Source organism: Salvelinus sp. IW2-2015, linkage group LG5 (genome assembly GCF_002910315.2).
Source record: "Salvelinus sp. IW2-2015 linkage group LG5, ASM291031v2, whole genome shotgun sequence".
NCBI lineage: Eukaryota > Metazoa > Chordata > Actinopteri > Salmoniformes > Salmonidae > Salvelinus > Salvelinus sp. IW2-2015.
In genome coordinates, this window is record NC_036844.1 from 8906214 (window position 1) to 8933782 (window position 27569).

General features: G+C 42.7%; 1 protein-coding gene across 6 annotated transcripts in view; it reads left to right on the forward strand.

The window, feature by feature from the left end:
- The window catches only part of LOC111963858 (disabled homolog 2-interacting protein-like), a 217758-nt gene that overhangs the window by 152845 nt on the left and 37344 nt on the right, over window positions 1-27569 (forward strand). For all 6 annotated transcript variants that reach the window (XM_023987410.3, XM_023987411.3, XM_023987414.3 and 3 more), the window contains 3 exons: window positions 13905-14058; window positions 15082-15180; window positions 16655-17209. In XM_023987410.3, the coding sequence (XP_023843178.1) occupies window positions 13905-14058; window positions 15082-15180; window positions 16655-17209 (808 nt within the window). The remainder of the gene's footprint in view (window positions 1-13904; window positions 14059-15081; window positions 15181-16654; window positions 17210-27569) is intronic.

A 27569-nucleotide genomic window follows, 5' to 3' on the forward strand; every position in this document is an offset into this window, starting at 1 on the left:
AAATTGGAATACTACCTTGCCCTAAACAGAGAGTACACAGTGGCAGAATACCTTACCACTGTATTAGGACTAACCCAAATTAGTCGACTGGTCGATTGTTTGGTCGTTAGGCTGTTGGTCGACCAAGATTGTTTTAGTCAAACAGTAACAAATATATATACATATACATTCTACCGTTCAAAAGTTTGGTGTCACTTAGAAATGTCCTTGTTTTTGAAAGAAAAGCACATTTTTTGTCCATTAAAATAACATCAAATTGATCAGAAATACAGTGTAGACATTGTTAATGTTGTAAATGTCTATTGTAGCTGGAAACGGCAGATTTGTTATGGAATATCTACAAAGATGTACAGAAGCCCATTATCAGCAACCATCACTCCTGTGTTCCAATGGCACGTTGTGGTAGCTAATCCAAGTTTATCATTTTAAAATGATAGCTGAAAACTGCTGTGCTAATTAAAGAAGCAATGAAACTGGCCTTCTTTAGACTAGTTGAGAATCTGGAGAATCAGCATTTGTGGGTTCGATTACAGGCTCAAAATGGCCGGAAACAAAGAGCTTTCTTCTGAAACTCGTCAGTCTATTCTTGTTCTGAGACAGGAATGAAAATTCAATGCAAGAAATTGTTCTGTATAGCTCCGCATTGACATGATTGGTTGACGGTAGGTGGGGGCGGTACATCCTGTATAAACACAAACTCACTTCCTTGACAACAGCTCTGCACTGCTCCGTGAAGCGCAACAGGTACAATAATGAATGCCCTGACTTCTGCTGAGGCCATATCACTGTAAATGCTGCATGGCCAATGCAGATGTCGGATGACCGTGCACCCAGATGCACAACGCACTTCTCTCTCCAGAATGCGCTCTCTCCCGCCAATTTGTGCACATTCATTGTTTCATAACTTCATTGTGTGAATTGTTTGCTTTGCTTGTTAGTGTATATCAATTCCCCATTACATAGAGTGCCTTCGGAAAGTATTCAGACCCCTTGACTTTTTCCACATTTTGTTAGGTTACAGCCTTATTCTAAAATTAACAAAATATTTCTTCCCCCTCATCAATCTACACACAATACCCCATAATGGCAAAGCAAAAACAGGTTTTAGGAATTTTTGCAATTAGTTTTTTTTAATAAACGGAAATATCTCATTTCCGTTTACTGAGCAATCTCCCCGATTGCTCAGTTTGGCCGGGCTCCAGCTCTAGGAAGTGTCTTGGTGGTTCCAAAATTCTTCTATTTATGAATGATGGAGGCCATTGTGTTCTTGGGGAACTTCAATGCTGCAGAAATGTTTTGGTACTCTTCCCCAGATCTGTGCCTAGACACAATCCTGTCTCGGAGCTCTACGGACAATTCCTTCAACCTCATGGCTTGGTTTTTACTCTGACATGCACTATCAACTGTGAGACCTTATATAGACAGGTAATTGCCCTTCCAAATCATGTCCAATCAATTGAATTTACCACAGGTGGACTCCAATCAAGTTGTAGAAACATCTCAAGGATGATCAATGGAAACAGGATGCACATAAGTACTTATGTAAATAATGAATTTCAGTTTTTTAATATTAATACATTTGCAAAAAACTCTAAAAACATGTTTTTTCTTTGTCATTATGGGGTATTGTGTGTAGATTGCTGAGGAAATGGTTATATTTAATCAATTTTAGAATAAAGCAGTAACGTAACAAAATGTGGAAAAATCAAAGGGGTCTGAATACTTTCCAAAGGCACTTTATATCACCAGTAGTTTACCTTAAATTCCTATCATTTCAGATCTACAATGTTTGTTACTTTGGTCACTGTAATTCTTTTCATGCATTCAATATTATTATTCCAGTCTTCCCGTTCTCATTGTCGGAGTGGACACGTTGTTTGCCGAGTGCACAACCTATGCTACACTTGTGAGAAACAAGTTTAAGTTTATGTCATTCCATTTACCAGTTTTGTCAATTTAGTCATTGTCTTTTATTTGAGGTAAGTATGCACACACATAGAAGTAGGCCTATAGGCTACCTGAAAAATCGTTGCAGCTCTCTCTCTTTTGATAACCACTCAGTGTGAAAGTGGAAGAACATCATGCTCTGAAAAATAGGCCTACTTGATTACTTCTTATCACTGCTTATGCTGAAATATGTTCCGGTACTAATTTCCAAATCAAATCTAATTGTATTGGTCACATACACACGGTTATCAGATTGTGCTTCTAGTTCCGACAGTGCAGTAACATCTAACAAGTAACCGAACAATTCCACAACATCTACCCAATACACACGAATCTAAGTAAAGGGATGGAATGAGAATATGTTCATATAAATATATGGATGAGTAATGACAGAGCGGCATAGGCAAGATGCGGTAGATGTTATAAAATACAGTATATACATATGAGAGGAGGAATGCAAGATATGTAAAAACATTTAAAGTGGCATTGTTAAAGTGACTAGTGATCCATTTATTAAAGTGGCCAATGATTTTGAGTCTGTATGTAGGCAGCAGCGCCTCTGTGTCAGTGATGGCTGTTTAACAGTCTGATGGCCTTGAGATAGAAGCTGTTTTTCAGTCTCTCGGTCCAAGCTTTGATGCACCTGTACTGACCTCGCCTTCTGGATGATAGCGGGGTGAACAGGCAGTGGCTTGAGTGGTTGTTGTCCTTGATTATCTTTTTTGCCTTACTGTGACATCGGGGGCTGTAGGTTTCCTGGAGGGCAGGTAGTTTGCCTGCGGTGATGCGTTGTGCAGACCACACCACCCTCTGGAGAGCCTTGCGGTTCTGGGCGGTGTAGTTGCCGTACCAGGAGGTTTTAGGTGACAAGCCAAATTTCTTCAGCCTCCTGAGGTTGAAGAGGCGCTATTGCGCCTTCACCACAATCTGTGTGGGTGGACAATTTCAGTTTGTCCGTGATGTGTATGCAGAGGAACTTGCACAAAGGCGGAGGTAGCGGTCCTGCTGCTGGGTTGTTGCCCTCCTACAGCCTCCTCCAAGTCTTCTGATGTACTGGCCTGTCTCCTGGTAGCGCCTCCATGCTCTGGACACTACGCTGACAGACACAGCAAACCTTCTTGCCACAGCTCGCATTGATGTGCCATCCTGGATGAGCTGCACTACCTGAGCCACTTGTGTGGGTTGTAGACTCCGTCTCATGCTACCACTAGAGTGAAAGCACCGGCAGCATTCAAAAGTGACCAAAACATCAGCCAGGAAGCATAGGAACTGAGAAGTGGTCTGTGGTCACCACCTGCAGAACCACTCCTTTATTGGGGGTGTCTTGCTAATTGCCTATAATTTCCACCTTTTGTCTATTCCATTTGCACAACAGCATGTGAAATTTATTGTCAATCAGTGTTGCTTCCTAAGTGGACAGTTTGATTTCACAGAAGTGTGATTGACTTGGAGTTACATTGTGTTGTTTAAGTGTTCCCTTTATTTTTTTGAGCAGTGTAGTTGGTTTAATTATTTAAAACATTTTCAACCAATCGATTGGTCGAAAGAGCAGACGATCTTAGGTCGACTAAGATAATTTTTTTTGTCTGGGACAGCCCTACTATGTACACACTCAGTGAGCATAGCCTAGCTCTTGAGAGAGGTCACCATAGGCAGAGCTGGTTCTCAGGAGAAGACAGGATATGTGGCCACTGCCATATACGAGGCACGTTTCCCTCAAATTACACACACCCACAAAGAATTCGAACACAAATACAACTTTGACAAACTCACGTACAGTGCCTTGCAAAAGTATTCATCCCCCTTGGCGTTTTTCCTATTTTGTTGCTTTACAACATACAATTTAAATAGATTTGTATTTGGAATTCATGTAATGGACATACACAAAATAGTCAAAATTGGTGAAGAGACATTTTTAAAATGACTATATATCTATATATTTTTTTAAACGGAGAAGTGGTGCGTGCATATGTTTCCACCCCCTTTGCTATGAAGCCCCTAATTAAGATCTGGTGCAACCAATTACCTTCAGAAGTCGCATAATTAGTTAAATAAAGTCCACCTGTGTGCAATCTAAGTGTCACATGATCTGTCACATGATCTCAGTATATATACACCTGTTCTGAAAGGCCCCAGAGTCTGCAACACCACTAAGCAAGGGGCACCACCAAGCAAGCGGCACCATGAAGACCAAGGAGCTCTCCAAACAGGTCAGGGACAAAGTTGTGGAGAAGTACAGATCAGGGTTGGGTTATAAATATATATCTGAAACTTTGAACATCCCACGGAGCACCATTAAATCCATTATTAAAAAATTGAAAGAATATGGCACCATAACAAACCTGCCAAGAGAGGGCCGCCCACAAAAACTCACGGACCAGGCAAGGAGGGCATTAATCAGAGATGCAACAAAGAGACCAAAGATAACCGTGAAGGAGCTGCAAAGCTCCACAGCGGAGACTGGAGTATCTGTCCATAGGACCACTGTGAGCTGTACACTCCACAGAGCTGCGCTTTACGGAAGAAACAGCCATTGCTTAAATAAAAGATTAAGAAAACATGTTTGGTGTTCGCCAAAAGGCATGTGGAAGAATGTACTCTGGTACTCAAACAGGTACTCAAACATATGGAAGAAGGTACTCTGGTCAGATGAGACTAAAATTGAGCTTTTTGGCCATCAAGAAAAACGCTATGTCTGGCGCAAACCCAACATCTCTCATCACCCCAGGAACACCATCCTCACAGTGAAGCATGGTGGTGGCAGCATCATGCTGTGGGGATGTTTTTCATTGACAGGGACTGGGAAACTGGTCAGAATTGAAGGAATAATGGATGGCGCTAAATAAAGGAAAATTCTTGAGGGAAACCTGTTTCAGTCTTCCAGAGATTTGAGACTGGGACTGAGGTTCACCTTCCAGCATGACAATGACCCTAAGCATACTGCTAAAGCAACACTTGAGTGGTTTAAGGGGACCCAGACCTCAATCCAATTGAGAATCTGTGGTATGACTTAAAGATTGATGTACACTAGTGGAACCCATCCAACTTGAAGGAGTTGGAGCAGTTTTGCCTTGAAGAATGGGCAAAAATCCCAGTGGCTAGATGTGCCAAGCTTATAGAGACATACCCCAAGAGACTTGCAGCTGTAATTGCTGCAAAAGGTGGCTCNAAGAGACTTGCAGCTGTAATTGCTGCAAAAGGTGGCTCTACAAAGTATTGACTTTGTGGGGGGTGAATAGTTATGCACGCTCAAGTGTTCTGTTTTTTTGTCTTATTTCTTGTTTGTTTCACAATAAAAAATATTTAGCATCTTCAAAGTGGTAGGCATGTTGTGTAAATCAAATGATACAAACCCCCCCAAAAATTCATTTGAATTCCAAGTTGTAGAGCAATAAAATAGGAAAAATGCCAAGGTGGGTGAATACTTTCGCAAGCCACTGTATCTGTTAAGCGAAATACAATCCCAGAAGCAACATTTGTGACCTGCTGCCACAAGAAAAGGTCAACCAGTGGTTCAAAACACAAATGTAAATACAACCTATATATTTATATATTTCCCCTTCGTCATTCGTACATTCTACTATTTGCACATTGTCACAACAATGTACAGTAGCAAGAAAAAGTATGTGAACGCTCTGGAATTACCTGTATTTCTGCATAAATTAGTCATAAAATGTTATCTGATTTTCATCTTAGTCACAACAGTAGACAAACATAGTGTGCTTAAACTAATAACACACAAATTATTGTATTTTTCTTGTCTGTATTGAATACATCATTTAAACATTTACAGTGTAGGTTGGAAAAAGTATGTGAACCCCTAGGCCAGGGGTGTCCAACCCAGTTCCTGGAGAGCTACCATCCTGTAGGTTTTCACTCCAACCCGAATCTAGCACACTTTCTAATAATTAGCTGTTTGATAAGCTGCACCAGGTTAGTTACAACTGGGGTTGGAGCAAAGACATACAGGAAGATAGCTCCCCAGGAACAGGGTTGGACACCCCTGCCCTAGGCTCATGACTTTTCCATATGCTAATTGGAGTCAGGAGTCAGCTAACCTGGAGTCCAATCAATGAGATGAGATTGGAGGTGTTGGTTAGAGCTGACCTGCCCAACAAAAACACTCACAAAATTTGAGTTTGCTATTCACAAGAAGCATTGCCTGATGTGAACCATACCTCGAACAAATGAGATCTCAGAAGACCTAAGATTAAGAATTGTTGCCTTGCATAAAGATGGAAAGGGTTACAAAAGCATCTCTAAAAACGTTGATGTTCATCAGTCCACGGTAAGATAAATAGTCTATAAATGGAGAAAGTTCAGCAATGTTGCTACTCTCCCTAAGAGTGGCCGTTCTGCAAAGATGACTGCAAGAGCACAGTGCAGAATGCTCAATGATGTTAAGAAGAATCCTAGTGTCAGCTAAAGACTACAGAAATCTCTGGAACATGGTAACATCTCTGTTGACGAGTCTACGATACATAAAACACTAAACAAGAATGGTGTTCATGGGGGGACACCACAGAAGAAGCCACTGCTGTCCAAAAAAAACATTGCTGCACGTCTGAAGTTCGCAAAATAGCACCTAGATGTTCCACAGCGCTTCTGGCAAAATATTCTGTGGACAGATGAAACTAAAGTTGAGTTGTTTGGAAGGAACACACAACACTATGTGTGGAGAAAAAAAGGCACAGCACACCAACATCAAAACCTCATCCCAACTGTAAAGTATGGTGGAGGGAGAATTATGGTTTGGGGCTGCATTGCTGCCTCATGGCCTGGACAGCTTGCTATCATCGACGGAAAAATGTATTCCCAAGTCTATCAAGCTATTTTGCAGGAAATTGTAAGGCTATCTGTCCACCAATTGAAGCTCAACAGAAGTTGGGTGATGCAACAGGACAACAACCCAAAAGACAGAAGTAAATCAACAAAGAACTGCTTCAACAGAAGAAAATACGCCTTCTGGAGTGGCCCAGTCAGAGTCCTGACCTCAAACCGATTTAAAATGCTGTGGCATGACCTCGAGAGCGGTTCACAAAAGACATCGTAAGAATATTGCTGAACTGAAACAGTTTTGTAAAGATGAATGTTTAAAAATTCCTCCTGACCGTTGTGCAGGTCTGATCCACAACTAAAGAAAACGTTTGGTTGAGTTTATTGCTGCCAAAGGAGGGTCAACCAGTTATTAAATGCAAGGGTTCACATACTTTCCCCACTTTACAATGTGAATGTTTACGCGGTGTGTTCAATAAAGACATGAAAACGTAGAATTGTTTGTGTGTTATTAGTTTAAGCAGACTGTGTTTGTCAGGTGTTGTGACATAGATGAAGATCAGATCAAATATTATGACCAATTTATGCGGAAATCCAGGTCATTCTAAAGGGTTCACATACTTTTTCTTGCCACTGTACATAGCTTATGTAAAATTGTAAATGTTATACTACATTTGCTTCCCTGCTAATTGTATAGGTAGGTAGCCTAGTGGTTAGTGTTGGACTAGTAACCGGAAGGTTGCAAGATCGAATCCCCGAGCTGACAAGCTAAAAATCTGTCGTTCTGCCCCTGAACAAGGCAGTTAACCCACGGTTCCTAGTCCGTCACCGCCTAGTCCGTTAACCCACGTTCTAAACTGACTTGCCTAGTTAAATAAAGTTAAAAATAAAAAAACAATATTTGTGTGTGTAATGTTTACTGTTAATGTCGGATTGTTTTTCTCTTTGTTTTGTTTAACTTGCAATGTTCGTTTTTGTTGTTGTTGCATGTTTCTCTTGCCAATAAAGCAAGATAATAATTTGATAATAATTTGAAGAGAGAGAGAGAGATCCAGATGAAGGCTGGCCAGCGGATACGAGGACAAAGCTGGCTACCATTACAAAGAGCTTCCTAGGGTTATAATCTGCAGCTATAGCTGCTCCGTCCTCTCCGTGCCTTTTTTTTCCTGCAATGCGATTATACTAGAGAACCAGGACTAGGGCACACACAGATACACACAGGATTAGCATGTAAACCTTCCATAGAGAGCATTATTAAACAAATAGTTCCTCTCATTACAGAGTCTATTGACCCAGATTGTCACTGTGCTGCCAGTAGACCAGAGGCTATTGGCTAATGTTAGCACTAGCGGCATGAGTCAGGAGAGAGTCAGGGGCTAAATGCTAGTGATTAATGTTTGCGCTAGCTGCATCATCCACAGAGACTGGTCCTGGAGAATCAGAGGTTAAGTGCAAATGGATATTGTTAGCCCTAGCTGCATAATCTACAGGCTAATGACTAATTATAGAAAGTATTCACACCCCTTGTCTTTAAAAAAAAATTGTGTTACAAATTGGGATTAAAATGGATTTAATTGTCTTTTTTTCCTACAATCTACACAAAACTCTAATGTCAAAGTGGAATTTTTTTTATTCGTGAAAAATAGAACTAGTATATCAAATCACATTTTATTTGTCACATGCGGTGAATACAACAGGTGTAGATCTTACCATGAAATGCTTATTTACAAGCCCTTAACCAACAATGCAGTTCAAGAAATAGAGTTAAGAAAATATTTAAGTAAAACATTTAATTGAAAAATGAACAGAAGAAAATTACATAACAATAACGAGGCTATATACAGGGGGTATGTGCGGGGGTACAGGTTAGTCGAGGTCATTTGTAAGGTGACTCTGCACAGATAATAAACAGTGAGTAGCGGCAGTGTAAAAACAAAGGGGGGGGGGTCATTGTAAATTGTCCGGGTGACCAAATGATTCGGCGGTCTTATGGCTTGGGGGGTAGAAGTTGTTAAGGAGCCTTCTGGTCCTAGAATTGGTGCTCTGGTACCACTTGCCATGAGGTAGTGACTGGATTCTACTATTTGGGCTTTCCTTTGACGCCGCCTAGTATATACAGTACCAGTCAAAGTTTGGACACACCTACTCATTCATGGGTTTTTCTTTATTTTACTATTTTCTACATTGTAGAATATTAGTGAAGACATTGAAATTATGAAATAACACATATGGAATCATGTAGTAACCAAAAACGTGTAAAACATATTTTAGATTCTTCAAAATAGCCACCCTTTGCCTTGATGACAGCGTTGCACACTCTTGGCATTCTCTCAACCAGCTTCACCTGGAATGCTTTTACAAAAGTCTTGAAGGAGTTCCCACATATGCTGAGTACTTGTTGGCTGCTTTTACTTCACTCTGCGGTCCAACTCATCCCAAACCATCTCATCTGGGTTGAGGTCGGGTGATTGTGGAGGCCAGGTCAATTGATACAGCACTCCATAACTCTCCTTCTTGGTCAAATAGACCTTACACAGCCTGGAGGTGTGTTGGGTCATTGTCCTGTTGAAAAACAAATGATAGTCCCACTAAGCTCAAACTAGATGGGATCGCGTATCGCTGCAGAATGCTGTGGTAGCATGCTGGTTAAGTGTGCCTTGAATTCTAAATAAATCACTGACAGTGTCACCAGCAAAGAACTCCTGTCACACCTCCTCCATGCTTCACGGTAGTAACCACACATGCAGAGATCATCCGTTCATCTACTCTGCAAGACATGTCGGTTGGAACCAAAAATCTCAAAATTTGGACTCATCAGACCAAAGGACAGATTTCCACCGGTCTAATGTCCATTGCTCGTGTTTCTTGGCCCAAGCCAAGAAACACGATGTCCTTTAGTAGTGGTGTCCTTTAGTAGTGGTTTCTTTGCAGCAATTCGACCATGAAGGCCTGATTCACAGTCTCCTCTGAACAGGTGATGCTGAAATGTGTCTGTTACTTAAACTCTGTGAAGCATTTATTTGGGCTGCAAATTCTGAGGCTGGTAACTCCAATGAACTTATCCTCTGCAGCAGAGGTAACTCTGGGTCTTCCATTCCTGTGGCAGTCCTCATGAGAGCAAGTTTAATCATAGCACTTGATGGATTTTGCAACTGCACTTGAAGAAACTTTCAAAGTTCTTGAAATTTTCTGATTTGACTGACCTTCATGTCTTAAAGTACTGATGGACTTTTTTCGCTTATTTGAGCTGTTTTTGCCATAATATGGACTTTGTCTTTTACCAAATAGGGCTATCTTCTGTATACCACACCTACCTTGTCACCACACAACTGATTGGCTCAAACGCATTCAGAAGGAAAGAAATTCCCCAAATTAACTTTTAACAAGGCACACCTGTTAATTGAAATGCATTCCAGGTGACTACCTCATGAAGCTGATTGAGAGAATGCCAAGAGTGTGCAAAGCTGTCATCAAGTCGAAGGGTGGCTACTTTGAAGAATCTCAATCGTGGGTGAAGAATCACAGTCGTGGTTGAACAGGGAGTACAGGAGGGGACTAAGCACTTACCCCTGAGGGTCCCCAGTGTTGAACATCAGCGTGGCAGATGTGTTGTTGCCTACCCTTACCACCTGGGGACAGCCCGTCAGGAAGTCCAAGATCCAGTTGCAGAGGGAGGTGTTTAGTCCTAGGGTCCTTAGCTTAGTGATGAGCTTTGTGGGCACTATGTTGTTGAACGCTGAGCTGCAGTCAATGAACAGCAATCTCACATAGGTGTTCCTTGATTAGTTAAGTACTCAACCCCATGAGGCAATACATGTTAGAATCACCTTTGGCTGGATTACATTGTTGAGTCTTTTTAGGTGAGTCTCTAAGAGCTTTGCACACCTGGATTGTACATTATTTGTCCATTATTCTTTTTTAAACTCTTCAAGCTCTGTCAAGTTGGTTGTTGATCATTGCTAGACAGCCATTATCAAGTCTTGCCATAGATTTTCAAGCCAATATAAGGCAAAACTGTTACTAGGCCACTAAAGAACGTTCAATGTCGTCTTGGTAAGACGATAAACTCCAGTTTATATTTGGCCTTATGTTTTAGGTTATTATCCTGCTGAAAGGTGAATTTGTCTCCCAGTGTCTGTTGGACAGCAGAATGAACCAGGTTTTCCTCTAGGATTTTGCCTGTGCTTAGCTCTATTCATAATTTATCCCCTTCAAAAAAAACTCCATAGCCCTTGCCGATGACGAGCATATCCATAACATCATGCAGCCACCACCAAGCTTAAAAATATGAAGATTGGTACTCAATGATGTGATGTGTTGGATTTGCCCCAAACATGATGCTTTGTATTCAGGACAAAAAGTTATTTTCTTTGCCATTGGCCTCATGGTGAAACCCCTATGCGGTTTCCTTCCTAGGGTGACTAGTGTGTATTGATACACCATCCAAAGCGTAAAGGGATATTCATTCCCTTTCCAGACTCATATTAAACATCTCCAATCCAAAATCAAATCTAGAATCGGCTTTCTATTTCGCAACAAAGCCTCCTTCACTCACACTTCACTCAAACTTACCCTAGTAAAACTGACTATCCTACCGATCCTCGACTTCGGCGATGTCATCTACAAAATAGCTTCCAATACTACCTGGTTAAATAAAGGTGAAATAAAATTTGAAAATTTTAAAGAATGTCAGCATTTTTTTTACCGATCTTCCGATAGGTGCCCTTCTTTGCGAGTCATTGGAAAACCTCCCTGGTCTTTGCGGTTGAATCTGTGCTTGAAATTGTCTATTTGATGGAGGGATTCTACAGATAATTGTATGTGTGGGGTACAGAGATGGGGTAATTATTTAAAAAAAATAATGTTAAACACTATTATTGCACACAGAGTGAGTCCATGCAACTTATTATGTGACTTGTTAAGCAAATTTTTCCTCCTGAACGTATTTAAACTTGCCATACCAAAGCGGTTGAACACTTATTGACTCAAGACGTTTCATCTTTAAATGTTTTATTAATTTGTTGAAATTTCTAAAAACAAAACTTAAATTAACATATATAGGTGGTATAGCTGTTGATTGTGTTTTAAATTGAGGGAGAACAGAAATGTGGATGCTTCGCGCTAATTAGCCGGTTAGGACAAAACGGTAATTAGCTTGGTAGGGCACTCAAATATTGTGCAGAATATTATGTTTCATTTACTGTCAGTATTATACCTGTGATGGAGCCTTTTCATTGGCTGATGCAGGTGCTTGATTCTATAGCTGGCTTAACCATTCTTCCCTCTGTGATGACATCATCAATGGTGGCCTTTAAAGTGTCCCAGTATTGTGTGCGCTTTCCAGTGGCTTTATTACGTATCTCATAAGATCATACTGTATATAGTAGGATTTTGATTTGGGCTGTATTGTTGACTGTCGGTGTGACATCATCAAAAGTGGCCATGATACGATTGTGGACTTATATGTGTTAATGGAAACCTCCCTCAGCTTCTGTAGCACTACCATCTTATCCCAGACTATATTATCTCCATAGAACTGTAACTGAACAGAACAGTCTTTTGTGTGTTTTCAGGTGGCAGTAGAAAGCACTCTCTCAGACAGAGCAAGTGGGTCGATATCAAACACCGTGCCAAAAGAAACCTCTTTGTTTTTCCATTCTTCTGTGGCTGAAAGATGGATGCGGGCTTTAAGTCAGTCTTTATTTGAACTGAATGTACTGAGTGTGAGCACTCAAGAGCATTGTAGTCAGCTAGCTGGTATAGAAGTGTGTGTGTGTGTGTGTGTGTGTGTGTGTGTGTGTGTGTGTGTGTGTGTGTGTGTGTGTGTGTGTGTGTGTGTGTGTGTGTGCAGAGCTGCGTAAAACAACACAGTAATTAAACAATTGTCCCTATCTTAACGAGCATACATTTCCTCAGTCAATCATTTGCATATACTGTATATCGTTTTTTTTGTATATGTCTGCCAATTTTTGGGGAAAATTGAATAATATTCTCCTTCTGACAACAGAAAACAAAAAATTTGTTGTCTCCTGTGAATGACCATGCTTTTCGTTACAACACTTCACTCGCTGTATATAGACAATAAGGTTAAACAGCATATGGTTTGAGAGGTAGACCGAAGGCGGAACACAATATATAGTTGTTGTTTAACAGAGATGACGAAAGAGAAATTTCTCAAAGTACCTGAGAACATGCTAGCTGAATGTGATGGGGAACGTGTGAGTGAACATGTGTTGATTTAAGACTGTGTACAGGTAACTGGCAAAATAAAGGAAACTTTCATAGGGCTTTTTTTTTTTAAAGTTAGTTATTAGTTATGAACAAATTCTTATTTTCAGTGACGGCCTAGGAACAGTGGGTTAAATGCCTTGTTCAGGGTTGAATGACAGATTTGTACCTCGTCCGCTCGGGGAGTCGATCTTGCAACCTTTCGGTTACTAGTCCAACACTCTAACCACTAGGCTACCTGCCGCCCCGTTGGGCCACCCACGAGCCAGAACAGCATCAATGCACCTTGGCATAGATTCTAAAGTGTCTGGAACTCTATTTGAGGGATGCGACACCATTCTTCCATGAGAAATTTCATCATTTGGTGTTTTGTTGATTGTGGTGAAAAACGCCGTCTCAGGCGTCGCTCCAGAATCTCCCATAAGTGTTCAATTGGGTTGAGATCTGGTGACTGAGACAGCCATAGCATATGGTTTACATCGTTTTCATGCTCATCAAACCGTTCAGTGACCACTCGTGCCATGTGGATGGGGACATTGTCATCATATGGAGGCATAGCCATGGTATCCAAAAGAATGGCCTGCCCAGCATTTTTATACATGACCCTAAGCATGATGGGATGTTAATTGCTTAATTAACTCAGGAACCAGCACCTGCTTTCAATATACTTTGTATAACTCATTTACTCAAGGGTTTCCATTATTTTGTCAGTTACCTGTATATGTAGGGCTGAGCTGAGGACTGAGGGTGTCCCCTGCCGACATTGAGAAAAGACTTAGGAGCATACCCATGTCTTTCTCTCTTCCTCACTTACAGTGTCTTCTCTTTTCACACACACATCTCTCTCTCTCTTCCCCTCTCTCTCGTTCTCTCTCACACACACACACACACACCCACCCTCTCACCCATGCGTGTTAACTAACTCTCCCCCCCCTCTTTCCCTCCCCCTCCAGATCTCATCTGATGCCGAGGCTGAAGGAGTCTCGCAGCCACGAGTCGTTGCTCAGCCCCGGTAGTGCTGTGGAGGCCGTGGACCTCAGCATGGAGGATGAGGTGCTCATCAAACCTGTTCACAGCTCCATCCTCGGACAGGACTACTGCTTCGAGGTGAGGGTCAGAACACATGGAAACACACACACACACACAGGCAGACACACACACTGACGCACATGCAGTAAGCGGGCACACACAAGCGTATGCACACACATTCACAAACACTCGTGCACTCACATACTCACAGCATCTAGGGCCAGGATAACTGCTTTGAAGTCAGGGGCTGCAAATGTGCAGACACACAAGTGCACACACGCTTGTATACACAAAATGAGCTTTTTTAAAGATATTTCTTCAATGAGAGAGATAAACACTGGAGACACATTCACTTGAACACACACCCACATAATACACCTGGCAAGGCCCTCTTCATTGAGAGCACACTGTCACACACAAACGCACGCACACACGCACACACACACACACACACACCACAGGAGCACTGCCTTGAGATGAGCCCAATTACCATACGCACACGCACACAGCAGGACCGCGGCTCTAAAACGAGCCCTGCTGGCAGTAGACACGGCACTGAGAGGAGAGGAAAGTGAGTGACTAAGCACTCCACGAGCACTGTGTGAGCAGGCTGAGAGTGAAAAATAACCAGCCATTGTCTAGCGTGGACTGAAGAGGCCTTCACCGTTCTCTATTGCGTTCATCGCACCACTCTCTCTCTCGCTCGCCCTTTCTTTTCTCTCGCATATGCTCTCTCTTCCTCTCGCTTTTTTTCTCTCTAGTATATTCTCTGTCGTTCTCTCTCTCGTTCTCTCTTATGTCCAATCACCACAGAGGATTCTGTCCAATCGCATCATTCCTCTTTCAGTTCCACCAACCCTCGGTCAGACACCTCATCTCACCGCACAGTGTGTGTGTGTGTGTGTGTGTGTGTGTGTGTGTGTGTGTGTGTGTGTGTGTGTGTGTGTGTGTGTGTGTGTGTGTGTGTGTGTGTGTGTAGTCTAGTATCAAAGCCAAGATAAGATTAGTTTGTAACAATAGTCGTATAACTATGTCCTGTGCCCTGTATCTGTTTTTCCCATGTATGAAGGACAGTAGTCACTGTGTTTCTCTGTGTTTCAGGTCACCACTTCAACGGGAACTAAATGTTTCTCCTGTCGATCGTCAGCCGAAAGGGACAAATGGATGGAGAACCTGAGGAGAGCCGTCCACCCCAACAAGGTGAGACATGATTGACCAAGTGTAGGTTCATAAAAATAAAAAAATAGATGCCTACGCACTGTTGGAGCCTCCTGTTGTTTTAACCAGACACTGTTGCACCAGAAGGTCTTTGTCAGGCTTCTGACAAAGGAAGGGGATAATCTAGTTCAAGTCCAGACAGAGACCGTCTGGATCCCGAACCTATCACTCACAACTCAACAAGGGCCCAGGAAAGATAGCCAAGTGACCTAATTGGAATTGAGCCATTGAGTCAGACATTTAGACCGAGGCAGTTGGTTCATCCACACGGTCTGGCGTACAGTATGGTACATCCGCAGTGGTGTGATGGCCCTCCCAGTGAGACAGAGAGACGGATCTGTAAAGGGACACAGTCCAAACAGTCTCCAGACTGCCAGTGTCAAATAGAGGTCCCAATGCTCTCTCTTTCTCTCGCTCTCCGTTCCCCTCCGTCGCTTTCCTCTCGGCTGCAAATGTTTTCCTTTAATCACAACAGCGCAGAAAGCCGGCAGGCGAGCGGCTAACATATGGCTCCCTGCGTCAAGCCCCCCCCCCCCCAAAAAATGCTAATCTGACAGCACTTTCCCGCTTTCATCTTTCTTTATTTAGCAAACGACTTGCTAATTAGAACTTTCAGGAGAAAGTTTGGCTTGAACCTTTGCCTTTTTTTTCTCTTCTCAAAATACTCTCCTGGCACAGATATTCATTTTTCCATCTCAACCTTACAAGTTTTAAATTATTTTGTGATTTTCCACAGATTAGATACAGTGTAAGTTTGCATGTCTGTCCGTAAACATCAGCGGGAGAAACAGATGTTAAGGCGTTTTTTCAAACAAGAAAAGGGGAGGAAAGTCTTTGTGGTGGGTGTTAAATGACGTGTCATATCCAAAATAGTCAGAAAGCCAGTTTCAGAGTTCTATTCATGAGATACTTATTGTTTTACTGGTTAAATTCAATTAGCATAATGAACTGTGTTTATATGCAGTAGCTACCGTGCAGGCCCATTAACATGTGCATTTTAATCAGCTATCGATCTGCTTATTAATGTTTAACATCTTATTTATTTTTTATAATTTTGGGGGGGGGGGTTTAACATCTTAATTGCCCGTTATATGCTAATCTTCACCCACCCTCCCTGCACTCCAGTGAGTCAAGCTTTAATCAAGCACACCTCAAGTATTTTTAAATATTTTAGATATGCTGTTATTTTTCTTTTTTTTGTAAGGCTCGGAAACTACAATGTTTACTGAGAGAAGCACCACATTCCCATAGAAAACTACTAGTGGCACCAATATACCTGCACACTATTTGAGATTTGTATTAGATCCAGATCTGGCTACCACTGACCCTAACCGCCCCTCTCCGCTCCCTCAAATATTTGAAAGTATTTGAGTTACAGTGAGTATGTACAAGAGTCTAGACCCAGGTCTGTGATCCACCCCTAAACCCAGCCCTCCCTCTCTCTACCCACACACAGGACAACAGCCGCCGGGTGGAGAACATGCTGAAGCTGTGGATCATCGAAGCCAAGGACCTTCCTGCCAAGAAGAAGTACTTCTGCGAGCTGTGTCTGGACGACGCGCTGTACGCCCGCACCACCTGCAAGCTCAAGACCGACAACGTCTTCTGGGGCGAGCACTTTGAGTTCAACAACCTCCCGGCCGTCAAAAGCATCACGGCCCACCTCTACAAGGACTCGGACAAGAAGAAGAARAAAGACAAGAACAAYTACATYGGACTGGTCAACATCCCMGTCSCCGCGGTGACKGGGAGGCAGTTCATGGAGAAGTGGTACYCTGTRAGCACKCCGACGCCCAAYAARGGKAAGACRCCAGGGCCCATGATCCGGATCAAGGCCYGCTACCAGAGCATGAACATCCTGCCCATGGAGATGTATAAGGAGTTTGCAGAGTACACCACCAATAACTACATGTTGCTGTGCTCTGTGCTGGAGCCTGGCATCAGTGTGAAGAACAAGGAGGAGATGGCTTCTGCCCTGGTCCACATTCTACAGAGCACCGGCAAGGCCAAGGTAGGAACTATGTATTCATACACGACTGTAAGTCGCTTATTGTTATATTAACTGGCGATCGTCAAGACTACTCTTTCTCGCATACACATTTACTTTTATTTGACACATGTTTTGGCTAAATCCGCGGTCAATGTTTCCCGTAAAATGCTTTGCTCAAGGTAGCGACTGCATCAGGAGTGTTGGCTAAGTAAGGTCTCTTACTTATCTTTCATCCTCAACATGTAGGTATTAGAACTCAGCCTGTGTTCTGTATTACAGTGTTATTCTGTGTCACCAGGTTCAAACTGAAGGCAAGTGAAGCCAATGAATGCGGCCAAACTTGACGAAATGCATTTTTTCTCTCAACTTTGACCCGGCCAGACAGGTGATTTCTTGTTCAACAGAGAGTCTTGCCTTTTTCCTTTTGGAGTAGATGGCCACATGTTCGTTCAACAGAGGAAGTATTACATCCCAACTTAGCGCTTAATCCATCCTCACTTCTCCTTAGTTCACTCTCCTGCAGGGTTGTAAAGCTCAGAGATGTTTGGGACGGATGTTCAACATAACAGAACATAACAGTAGAGACGCGCTGGGTGTTAGCTGTTGTGTTATTAGGCCTAGATTAACCCACTGCAGTCTTGGCATGTCTACTTTAGTCCTTTTTAAGTCTACCACAACGGGGGGGGGGGGGCATTTTGGAGAGATTATCTCTCATCCATTCAGCAGTCTACACTTTACCACACTGACGCGCCCTCTCTCGCTCTCTCGCTCTTGCTCGAGCTGTCTTATTGGTTATCTACTGCACTTCCTGTCATGAGTCGTATGCACCATTCGTTGGCTGCTGCCTCGGTAGGAGAAGGATTAATTGCTCTTTTATCTCTTCGTGTTGTTCTCCAGTTGAAGCTCCCTGGCTTTCTCTCTCTGACTTTAGAGCGAGACTGCCGTGATGAGCAATTAGTACTTAAGAGGTCCCCCTGAACCACAGTAGACTGTCGCTGTCCCTGTTCTGGGTTGGGTTCACACACACACACACACACACACACACACACACACACACACACACACACACACACACACACACACACACACACACACGTTACAAAGGTACTATAGGTCTCTGGAGAGATGGTCACACTGTTAATTAGACCTAATTAATTACAGTTTCCCTGAAAAGTGTTCAACTTTCGCCTCTCCCTTACCTCTCTCCTCCCTCCCTCCTCTTTCTCCCTTACCTCCTTCCTCCCTCTGCCTGTCGTCTTAAATGGAGACAGGTCGTTAAACTTTAATACCAGCGGAGAGAAGCAGTTTCAAGGTTGATTTACACCGGGACGTCTTTATTTTCCCCCACAAATCTACAGGTTTGGTAGATCACACAATCCCAACGGAAGTATTGCCCTCATTCGCTCTACAAATGTTTATTGCGACCAGACTAATCATTTAAAAGCCAGTAATAGCCTTTAAAGGGATAGACAGAATCAAATGGATACATTTAGCCTGGTCAAGAAATGTATTGACTGATTAATTCAAGTGAAGTTGTTTTCCGTTTGGATGTTAGTTTGGTTGGCTTCAGCTGTGGTCAGACAAGCAAACTACCCTCCTTCTAAAAGGATTTAACTAATTAAGGGAAACTTAGATATGATGTTGTTTGTCCCCACTGGTTTGGCCATTTCATGTGTGCACACATGCAGTACAATTTCTTAGCACTAGATTACCCTCGAATCCTAGGCTACATTCTCGATGGAGCACTACACAGATTGTAGCCCACAGCACCACAACACATCCAGAATATTCCCAACTAATAGTCCCAAAAAATATTCCAAACTATATTTGACCCAGTCCTAATACGATGCTGTGTATATTCATATCCGGATTTACGCTGTGTGGTTTGTCCTTTATACAAGCTACAGATTAAGCCTTAGGCCAAACTTCCTTCTGCTCAGCTCATCTTTCAGTTATTTTTAGGATTAACTTCATCTGCTGGCTGTCTTTTTCATCCAAGTCTACGACTGCTCCTTGACCAAAGCAACCAAATACACATCTACAAAATATTTGTCATCCACACAATCCTTGCGTGGAACCCATCGTATTTTTCATTTGAAGGACAGAGATAGCATCTGGAGAGCCAAAGTTCATTCGGCCGGTTGTTTTTGTTATCGCATTCCATTTTGTATTTATTTAATTTAACTCGGCAAGTCAGTTAAGAACAAATAATTTTTTCCTTTTCCTACTTTTCCTACCAATTACCTGGACGACGCTGGGCCAATTGTGCGCCACCCTATGGGACTCCCAATCACGACCGGTTGTGATACAGCCTGGAATTGAACCAGGGCTGGCTGTTTTACAACCCGTCTTGTTTATTATTTAGTCTTGTGACTGTGCCGATGTAGTGTCTACAGAACATTTCTAAACCGTTTGATCCTCTACCTACCTACTCACTCACTCATCCCTTCACCCTGCTGTTGATTCTAATGATGCTGATGTGAAGTCAGTTATGGTAACATTAGCGGCGTTAACTTAAGATAGCATGGAGACAGACTTTCCTCGGTGGTGCGTCACGATCAGCTGGTTAATTATGATTACAGTCATTGGGTTGGAGAGATGCGTCTACCACCTGCCCTGTCAGGGGGAGTCTGTCTCTCTCTCACTCACTCGCTCTCTCTCGCTCTCTCTCAGGCTGTGTAGCCCCTCTAGTCTCTCTGTTGATTTGTGTTGGGGAGGGAGGAGGGGACTCTGGTGATTACATTGTGGTTGGTTGTTAATAGCTGGTGCAGTTTTTTTAGGTGATGATGATGAACACAGTGTTTTCTTTATTAACACGAAGGAGGTTCGCTTTTAGTGCTTTCTCTCTCTGTCTCTCACTAACACTCTCTCTCCTTCTCACTCGCCCTCTCTCTCTCTCTCTGTCTCTCACTAACACTCTCTCGCCTTCTCTATCGCCCTCTCTCTCTCTCTCGCTCTCTCTCTCTCTCTCTCTCTCTCTCTCTCTGTCTCTGTCTCTGTCTCTCTCTCTCTCTCTTCAATTACATTTCAATTCAATTTAAGGGGCTTTATTGGCATGGGAAACATATGTTAACATTGCCAAAGCGAGTGAAATATATAACAAACCACAACGCTCTCCCTCTCCCTTCCTCTCTATAGCTCCCTCTCTCTCTCTCATGCCTCAGTGCGTTCTAAGGCTAGGGATGCTTGAGGGGTTGTCATTGACGGTTCTTTATCGCCGTCCACCCGGACGCCTTGGTTGTCACGGCAGTCACTCAATGCCGTAGGCCTGGGGATCACACTCACACATAACAAGACATCAGAGAGGAGGTCAATTCCTTTGTGTTTACGCACGAGGAAGACTTGTAATTGCTTTATTAGGGGCATTGTCTTGAGAATGTTCCAGAAAACACAAGGTCCGAGTTCTTCTCTCTCCATCCCTTTATCGCCCTCTCCACACCTTTATCCCTCTCTCCATCCTTTCCCTCGGGAGGCTTGTTCCACTCTCTGACCCGACCAGCGTCTCAGTGCACTCACACAGCAGCGTTGGCCGCAGCACACACACATCAACAACAACAACAAGACGGCAATGTGTTGGGGTGCCCCCAGGCAGCATTCTCAGCATCCACTTTTCTGTTGGTGAAAATGACTTTGCAAACACTATTGATTTGAGTCTTCTTCTCCAGCCCGTTGTGGCAAGTAGGAATAAGGCGCCTCGTCTCGGAGCGGCTATTCAGGGCCTCATCGGAGTCCTATGATTTAACTTATGGAGTGCAGCGCTCAGCTGGCCATAGAGAACAGAAAGCAGAGAGGTGGTGTCTGCTTCTGCTGTTATTGTTTCTGTTTTACTGCTCTTGGAGGTAAAGGAAACTAACAGACGGTATTAAGTGGCCCTTCATCAGTCAGTCAGATAACAAATTCGCCCTCCCTCCATCTTTCCATCTCTCCTTCCTATCCTCCTAACCCTCCTTCTCCCCCGAGCAGCAGAGCTCTTGTTATTTAATTAGATGAAGTGCAGACATCCCCTCTTCTTGCTCAGCGGTCAATTCGGTCTTTGCGGGGCAGCAGCACTGCTAGTCTGCTCGATTCATCGATTAAAACCTGCTGTGTGCAATCGCACACACGGATGAACACACACGCTGCTAATGAGTGTCTCGGGGTACAAGATGGTTTTCTTGGATGCTTGTTGGCGGACAGCTACTGGGTCTTTAACAGTGCTCTACTTTTCTTTAGGCTCTGGGCTGGGAGGTTGTTTTTGTTTATAAACTGGGTGGTTCGAGCCCTGAATGCTGATTGGCTGACAGCCACCGGTCTGACAAAACATGTATTTCTACTGCTCTGATTACGTTGGTAACCCGTTTATAATAGCAATAAGGCACCTCGGGGGTTTATACCACACCCCCTCGGGCCTTATTGCTTAATTCTAGTTGGTGAGGAGAGTTGTGATGATTGTGATGTCATGAAGGCCAGGACCAGTGAGAGGTGATGGAGAGGCCATCAGACAGACCGACTCCTCAGAGCCCAGCGTGTGACTGGGTGACCCACTTGTGTCACATCGCTGTAAGCAGTCACCCTGTCACTCTCAGAGACACACTATGCTGGGAGACACACATACACAGATGACAACCAGTCACAGGCTGTGGTTCAGATGGGTCAAACCGGGGAAAGATTTCAGCAGCTGGAGATGAATGATGAACAGCTGGAGATGAAGTTCCGGTCATCGTCTTTGCAATGCTTGCAGAATATAAACATACAGTATATTCCCACTATGTTTCTGTAGCTTATGCTAGAGAATTATTTACATCTCTCTAACAACTGCTTTGAATTTGACATGTTCCTACCACAACTCTCACTATACAGTTTATGCCTGCGATAGAGAGACACTGTGTATCGAGATGGCGAGAGGGGGGAAGAGAAAAAGGAATGACGAGAGAGTGATGGAGTGATGGAGGAGAGAGGAAAAGGGAGAGCTAGAGGGACAGATTGCATTAACTGTCAGTTTGACTTTACCCTTTCAGTCAAACCTGGAACTGGGGAACTAACAAGCAATGGTCTGCATGGGAAATACCCCCCCACCCCCCCACCCAAATGATCCAGAACCTTCTTTGAAGTCATCAACTCGCACAATATTACCCTTACAAAGAGAGCCAGAAAATATACACTCTCACACAGCTTTGTTTTTGAGAATTTTCTTGGACTTTTTGGGGAGTAAACATGTATTCCCACTCAAAATCCTATTTTCCCTAACCCTAACCTAACCCTTAACCTAACCCTAACTACTAACCCTAAACCTAACCAATAATCTAACCCTTAAGCTTAAAATAGCATTTTAACAAATTCAGGACATGAAACAAGTCCTGACTTTAAAAAAAATAATATGTTATCCTACCTTGGTCAGGACATCACATGCACATGCACATGCACACATGACACACACACACACACACACACACACACACACACACACACACACACACACACACACACACACACACACACACACACACACACACACACACACACACACACACACACACACACACACACACACACACACACACACACACACACACACACACACACACACACACACACACACACACACACACACACACACACACACACACACACACACACACACACACACACACACACACACACACACACACACACACACACACACACACACACACACACACACACACACACACACACACACACACACACACACACACACACACACACACACACACACACACACACACACACACACACACCACCACACACCACACACACACACACAACCACACACACACAACACACACACACACACACACACACACACACACACACACACACACACACACACACACACACACACACACACACACAATATCTGCAAGGAGCTGATGACATTGGATGAAAGCCCTCCTCCAGCTATCATGGTACTACAGTGTGTTTACCACAGCAGTGATGTGGAGAGGTTTGGTCCTAGCTTCCTGTTGTTGTTCTGCTGTAAGGCTGACTGACACTAGGGCTACGGCCCAAGTAGTGCACTAGGGAATAAGATGCCATTTGAGACACCGCCTCACTCTGTGCCTGTGGGAAGACTGGGATTCATTTTCATCCCCAGCTAGCTCTTCCAGCTGACCCTACTCTGTAATACAATGTACTATACCCCCCATAGGAAGAGAGGGAGTGGTAGAGGAGAAGGAGGGAAGGAGAGAGGGGGAAGAGATGAGAGAGAGAGTGAGAGTGGTTCGTGTCCGCTCCCCTAGAGTCTCAGCCTGGGGCTTCTAAGCCACAGTTATCGATCAGCCGAATCGCTGATGTAATCTCTTTTCTTCTCTCTACGCCCTCTCTTTTTTCTATACTTAAAAAAAAGTTGTCCAATAGCTTGTCTTCCCTCGTTTATTGGAAAAGCTTCCTGTCTTGCCTTTGGGATTTTATGGTGTTGGCTATTAAACCCAAAATAGAGGCATACAAACACAGAAAAATGTGGTACACTGTGGAAATGATAACAAATGAGTGAAGGAAATGCGGAAATTTCAGGAAATGCGGTAAATTATTATACTTTTTTTTAACATTTAACAATCAGAAGAGAGAAAGCCCCATTAAAACCACTACACAAGCATATTTAGAGCTTTTATTATTAAGAAACATAAAATACAGTCACAAGTGAGAAAAGAATTGTGATGTGATATTTTGGCCATATTGCCCAGCCCTAAAGGGAAATGCCAAGACTCTCCCACTATCTCTCGCTGACTAATTTTGCTATGGAAACACTTTAGAGAAAGAGAGAGATCTCAGCATCAACAGAGAATGATGGACTTATTTTCTTCGTCTTCTTTTACTTTTCTTGTCTGTGATAGCCGGGAATGGAATGTGCTCTGTATTCTGAGGGTCAGAGTATATTCAGTGTGTGTGTGTGTGTTATAATCAGTGTTTTGTAACGAGATGTATTCAATAGGTACACCTGGCGCAGGCAATGTCGAAGTCCTGATTTCTTCAGCTTATCTTTTTTTGTATCCAGCTCCTGTTTATGTTGACATGTACACACTAACAAATAATGGTTCTAAATAGTACCAGAAAGGGTATGTAATTGGCATGTAATCGTAGCTGGAACCCTTTTTGGTTCTAGATACTGTAGAACCCTTTTTTGAAGGCTCAATAAAGAACCATGCTCATAAGGTTCTAAATTGAACCCGTACGGTGCTATAAAGAACCCTTTCCTAAGGTTCTATAAAGAACCATTTTAAAAGGTTCCATATAGCACCAAAAAAAGCAGCGCCATGTTTACAACCCTTTTTGGGGCTATATATAGGCTATATCTTTATAGAATCTTTATGGAGAATGGTTCTATAAAGAATCTTTCTCAATCTGAAAGGTTCTTTGTAGATCATTTTGAAGAACCATACAGGGCTTGTTATTCTGGTCAGCCATATTATATTGTTGAAACTCCATAGTCGTTATTATTGTGTTAATTGACAAGGTGAATCAAGTGGACTACCTCTGGAACAGCTGGGGGTCCCTGAGGAGAGAACTGAGAACCACTGACTGATTTCGTCGACTGTTCTCAAGTAACTCAAGGCTATTTATGACTCTTTCACAAGACACTGTCGCTGGCCATAGTTGTAATGTGTAATGGCATAACACAACACATTAGATGAACTGGAATGGCACTCTCACTCACAGTTGTACAAAAAGAGCTGTGAGCAAACCACACCTCAAAATATTCTAATGAGCTGTCTACCCTACATTTAAATTGTCACTAAAAGAGCGAAGAACCCTTTTGAGTGAATTGTAAAGAACCATTGGAAAGCTCAAAAGGTTATTCGAGTCATTATTGTTCCACATAGAACCATCACCCTTCCCAAAGAACCCTTGAGAAACTCCCATTTCTTTGTGCGTAACACTGTCTTTTGTATTGGTAGTTTTGTCATCAATTGACTCTCAGGCCTCTGTTCCTCCGAGTACCACTAGAGAGGAAGGATGGATTGATGAGAGGAAGAGTGGTCTCTGTGGCCTTTAAACCTCTGACCTCGGGGATTTGTCATTGTTCAGTGGTGATGGAGACACTCTTAATGGGAAGGGAACACAAGAAACACTTTCACCCCAGCAAACAAGCACATGCCAACACACGCACACACACACATCTGCTGTCTCACTACTGCCCCCGAGAAAACGCAAGAAAGCTGATCTCCGAAGTGCTGTCTCTCACACACACACACACACACACACCACGTGCACATACACACACACACACACACACACACACACACACACACACACACACACACACGCACACCTGGGATGGACAAGGCTTTATGAGTTAGGTGCTGCCAGGTAAGACAGTCTGCAGGGAGACTCTTCTGCTGGAGTTTAATCTCTTATATCCCTTTTATACCAAGACGGAAACCCGCCAACTTAACCATGCCGTGTTCTTTTCACGCCTTTTCTTTGTATCGGAAAGGTGAAGCCGGTACTTTGATTTCCGCCAAGGGAGGTAGACATGGTTGCGGTATTATGTTTCAAACACCCGCCAACGCCTCAGTATAAAGCGTTGCCATTCATCTTACCGACTTTGGCACGCATTAACCGTCACGGGTGTGATCATTCTACAGTGGTCCCTGCAGTGTACGCTCAAACCGGTGTGAATAGAACGCTTATTTAGAACATCCAGTTATGATTGATGCAACAGTCAGCGTTTGAGCTGGCCACACTGTTTTTTTTCACAGAAACATTTTGCACAAACACAGTCCTTACAACGTTAACGTCCTGATTGTGAGCAGTTTATTTTTCGATGCAGCGTTCAGACATTCACAGAAGTAGCTACAGCATAACACAATCATCCAAACCGGAAAATGCGGGCCACATTAGTCCTAACGCTAACTGAGGAGAGATTGATTAAACACAAGCGGTCATATTTAGTTAACTCTCGGCTGACAGAAACCATAATATGAATTAGCAAATAGGAATTACTATTTAAAATGAATCAGTCCACAGGTGAGCTCACCATTGATCAAAATAATTGAATAAAACGCTTTCTAAAAATCGAAAGTAATCCGACGATGGGTAGTTTGTGCGCTCCGCCATGTTTTTTTTTTCTTCGCGTCAACCAAAGATAAGAAGAGGAGACAAGATGAGTTTGGTCTGTTTGCAGTATGCATGCTGAAGAGGGTGTGTCGTCTACCATCATTCACTTCCCTTCATCCACTTCCGGATGTTTATTCGAAAGATGAGTGAACCATCCCTTCACCTCATTTTGTTATAACATCTTTGGTCTGACAAACGTTTACATGACACCCATAATGCATTTTATAATGTCAACAAACATGGCGCCACACATAGTTGGCCAAATAGCTTAGCATTAGCTCATTATAATCAGTACAACCTTCAAAAAAGTATTTTACACACATCACATGTGTCCATTACAATCTATGCAAGAATCAGAATGCCTTATTTGTAACCAGTACTTGAAAACGTGAATAAAACAGTATATACATTATGCGCCATACATACAGTACCAGTCAAAGTTTGGACACACCTACTCATTCTAGTTTTTTTTTAATTTGTACTATTTTCTACATTGTAGAATAATAGTGAAGACATCAAAACTATGAAATAACACATATGGAATCATGTAGTAACCAAAAAAGTGTAAATAAATAAACCCATGAGTGAGTTGGTGCATCCAAACTTTTGACTGGTTCTGTACATACGGTATGCTACATTAGAAACAGTATATAGGCACTTACTTTGATAGAAACACACACATTTCCAAAGTTATTCCCTATTTGTTAGGAAAACAACAATGAAGGCAATCTGAGCGCCAGCCTGAAAATGTGCCAGGGGGAAAAGGTTTGTGCAAGACTGTGCAAACGTCTGCGCACTTGATCTGGGGAAACACTGGGGATGTGCTTGGGCTCTAGTCGAAGGGAGAAGTTTGTCCGGCTCAGGAAAGCCTCAAACATAAATTGTCGTCAACAGTGAAATGGGCTTCTTCTATGTCAATTAATGACGAGGCAGAACACACCTTAATTCAAACTGTTGTTAGAAAATGTAACTTCTTTGAAAATAATTTTAAATTAACAAATTGAAACATAACCTATACACTACCATTCAAAAGTTTTTTGGTCACTTAGAAATGTCCTTGTTTTTTCAATTAAAATAACATCAAATTGATCAGAAATACAGTGTAACCTTGTTAATGACTATTGTAGCTGGAAACTGCTGATTTTTAATGGAAAATCTACATAGACGTACAGAGGCCCATTATCAGCAACCATCGCTCCTGTGTTCCAATTGCATGTTGTGTTAGCTAATCCAAGTTTATCATTTTAAAAGGCTAATCATCAGAAAACCTTTTTGCAATTATGTTAGCACAGCTGAAAACGGTTAA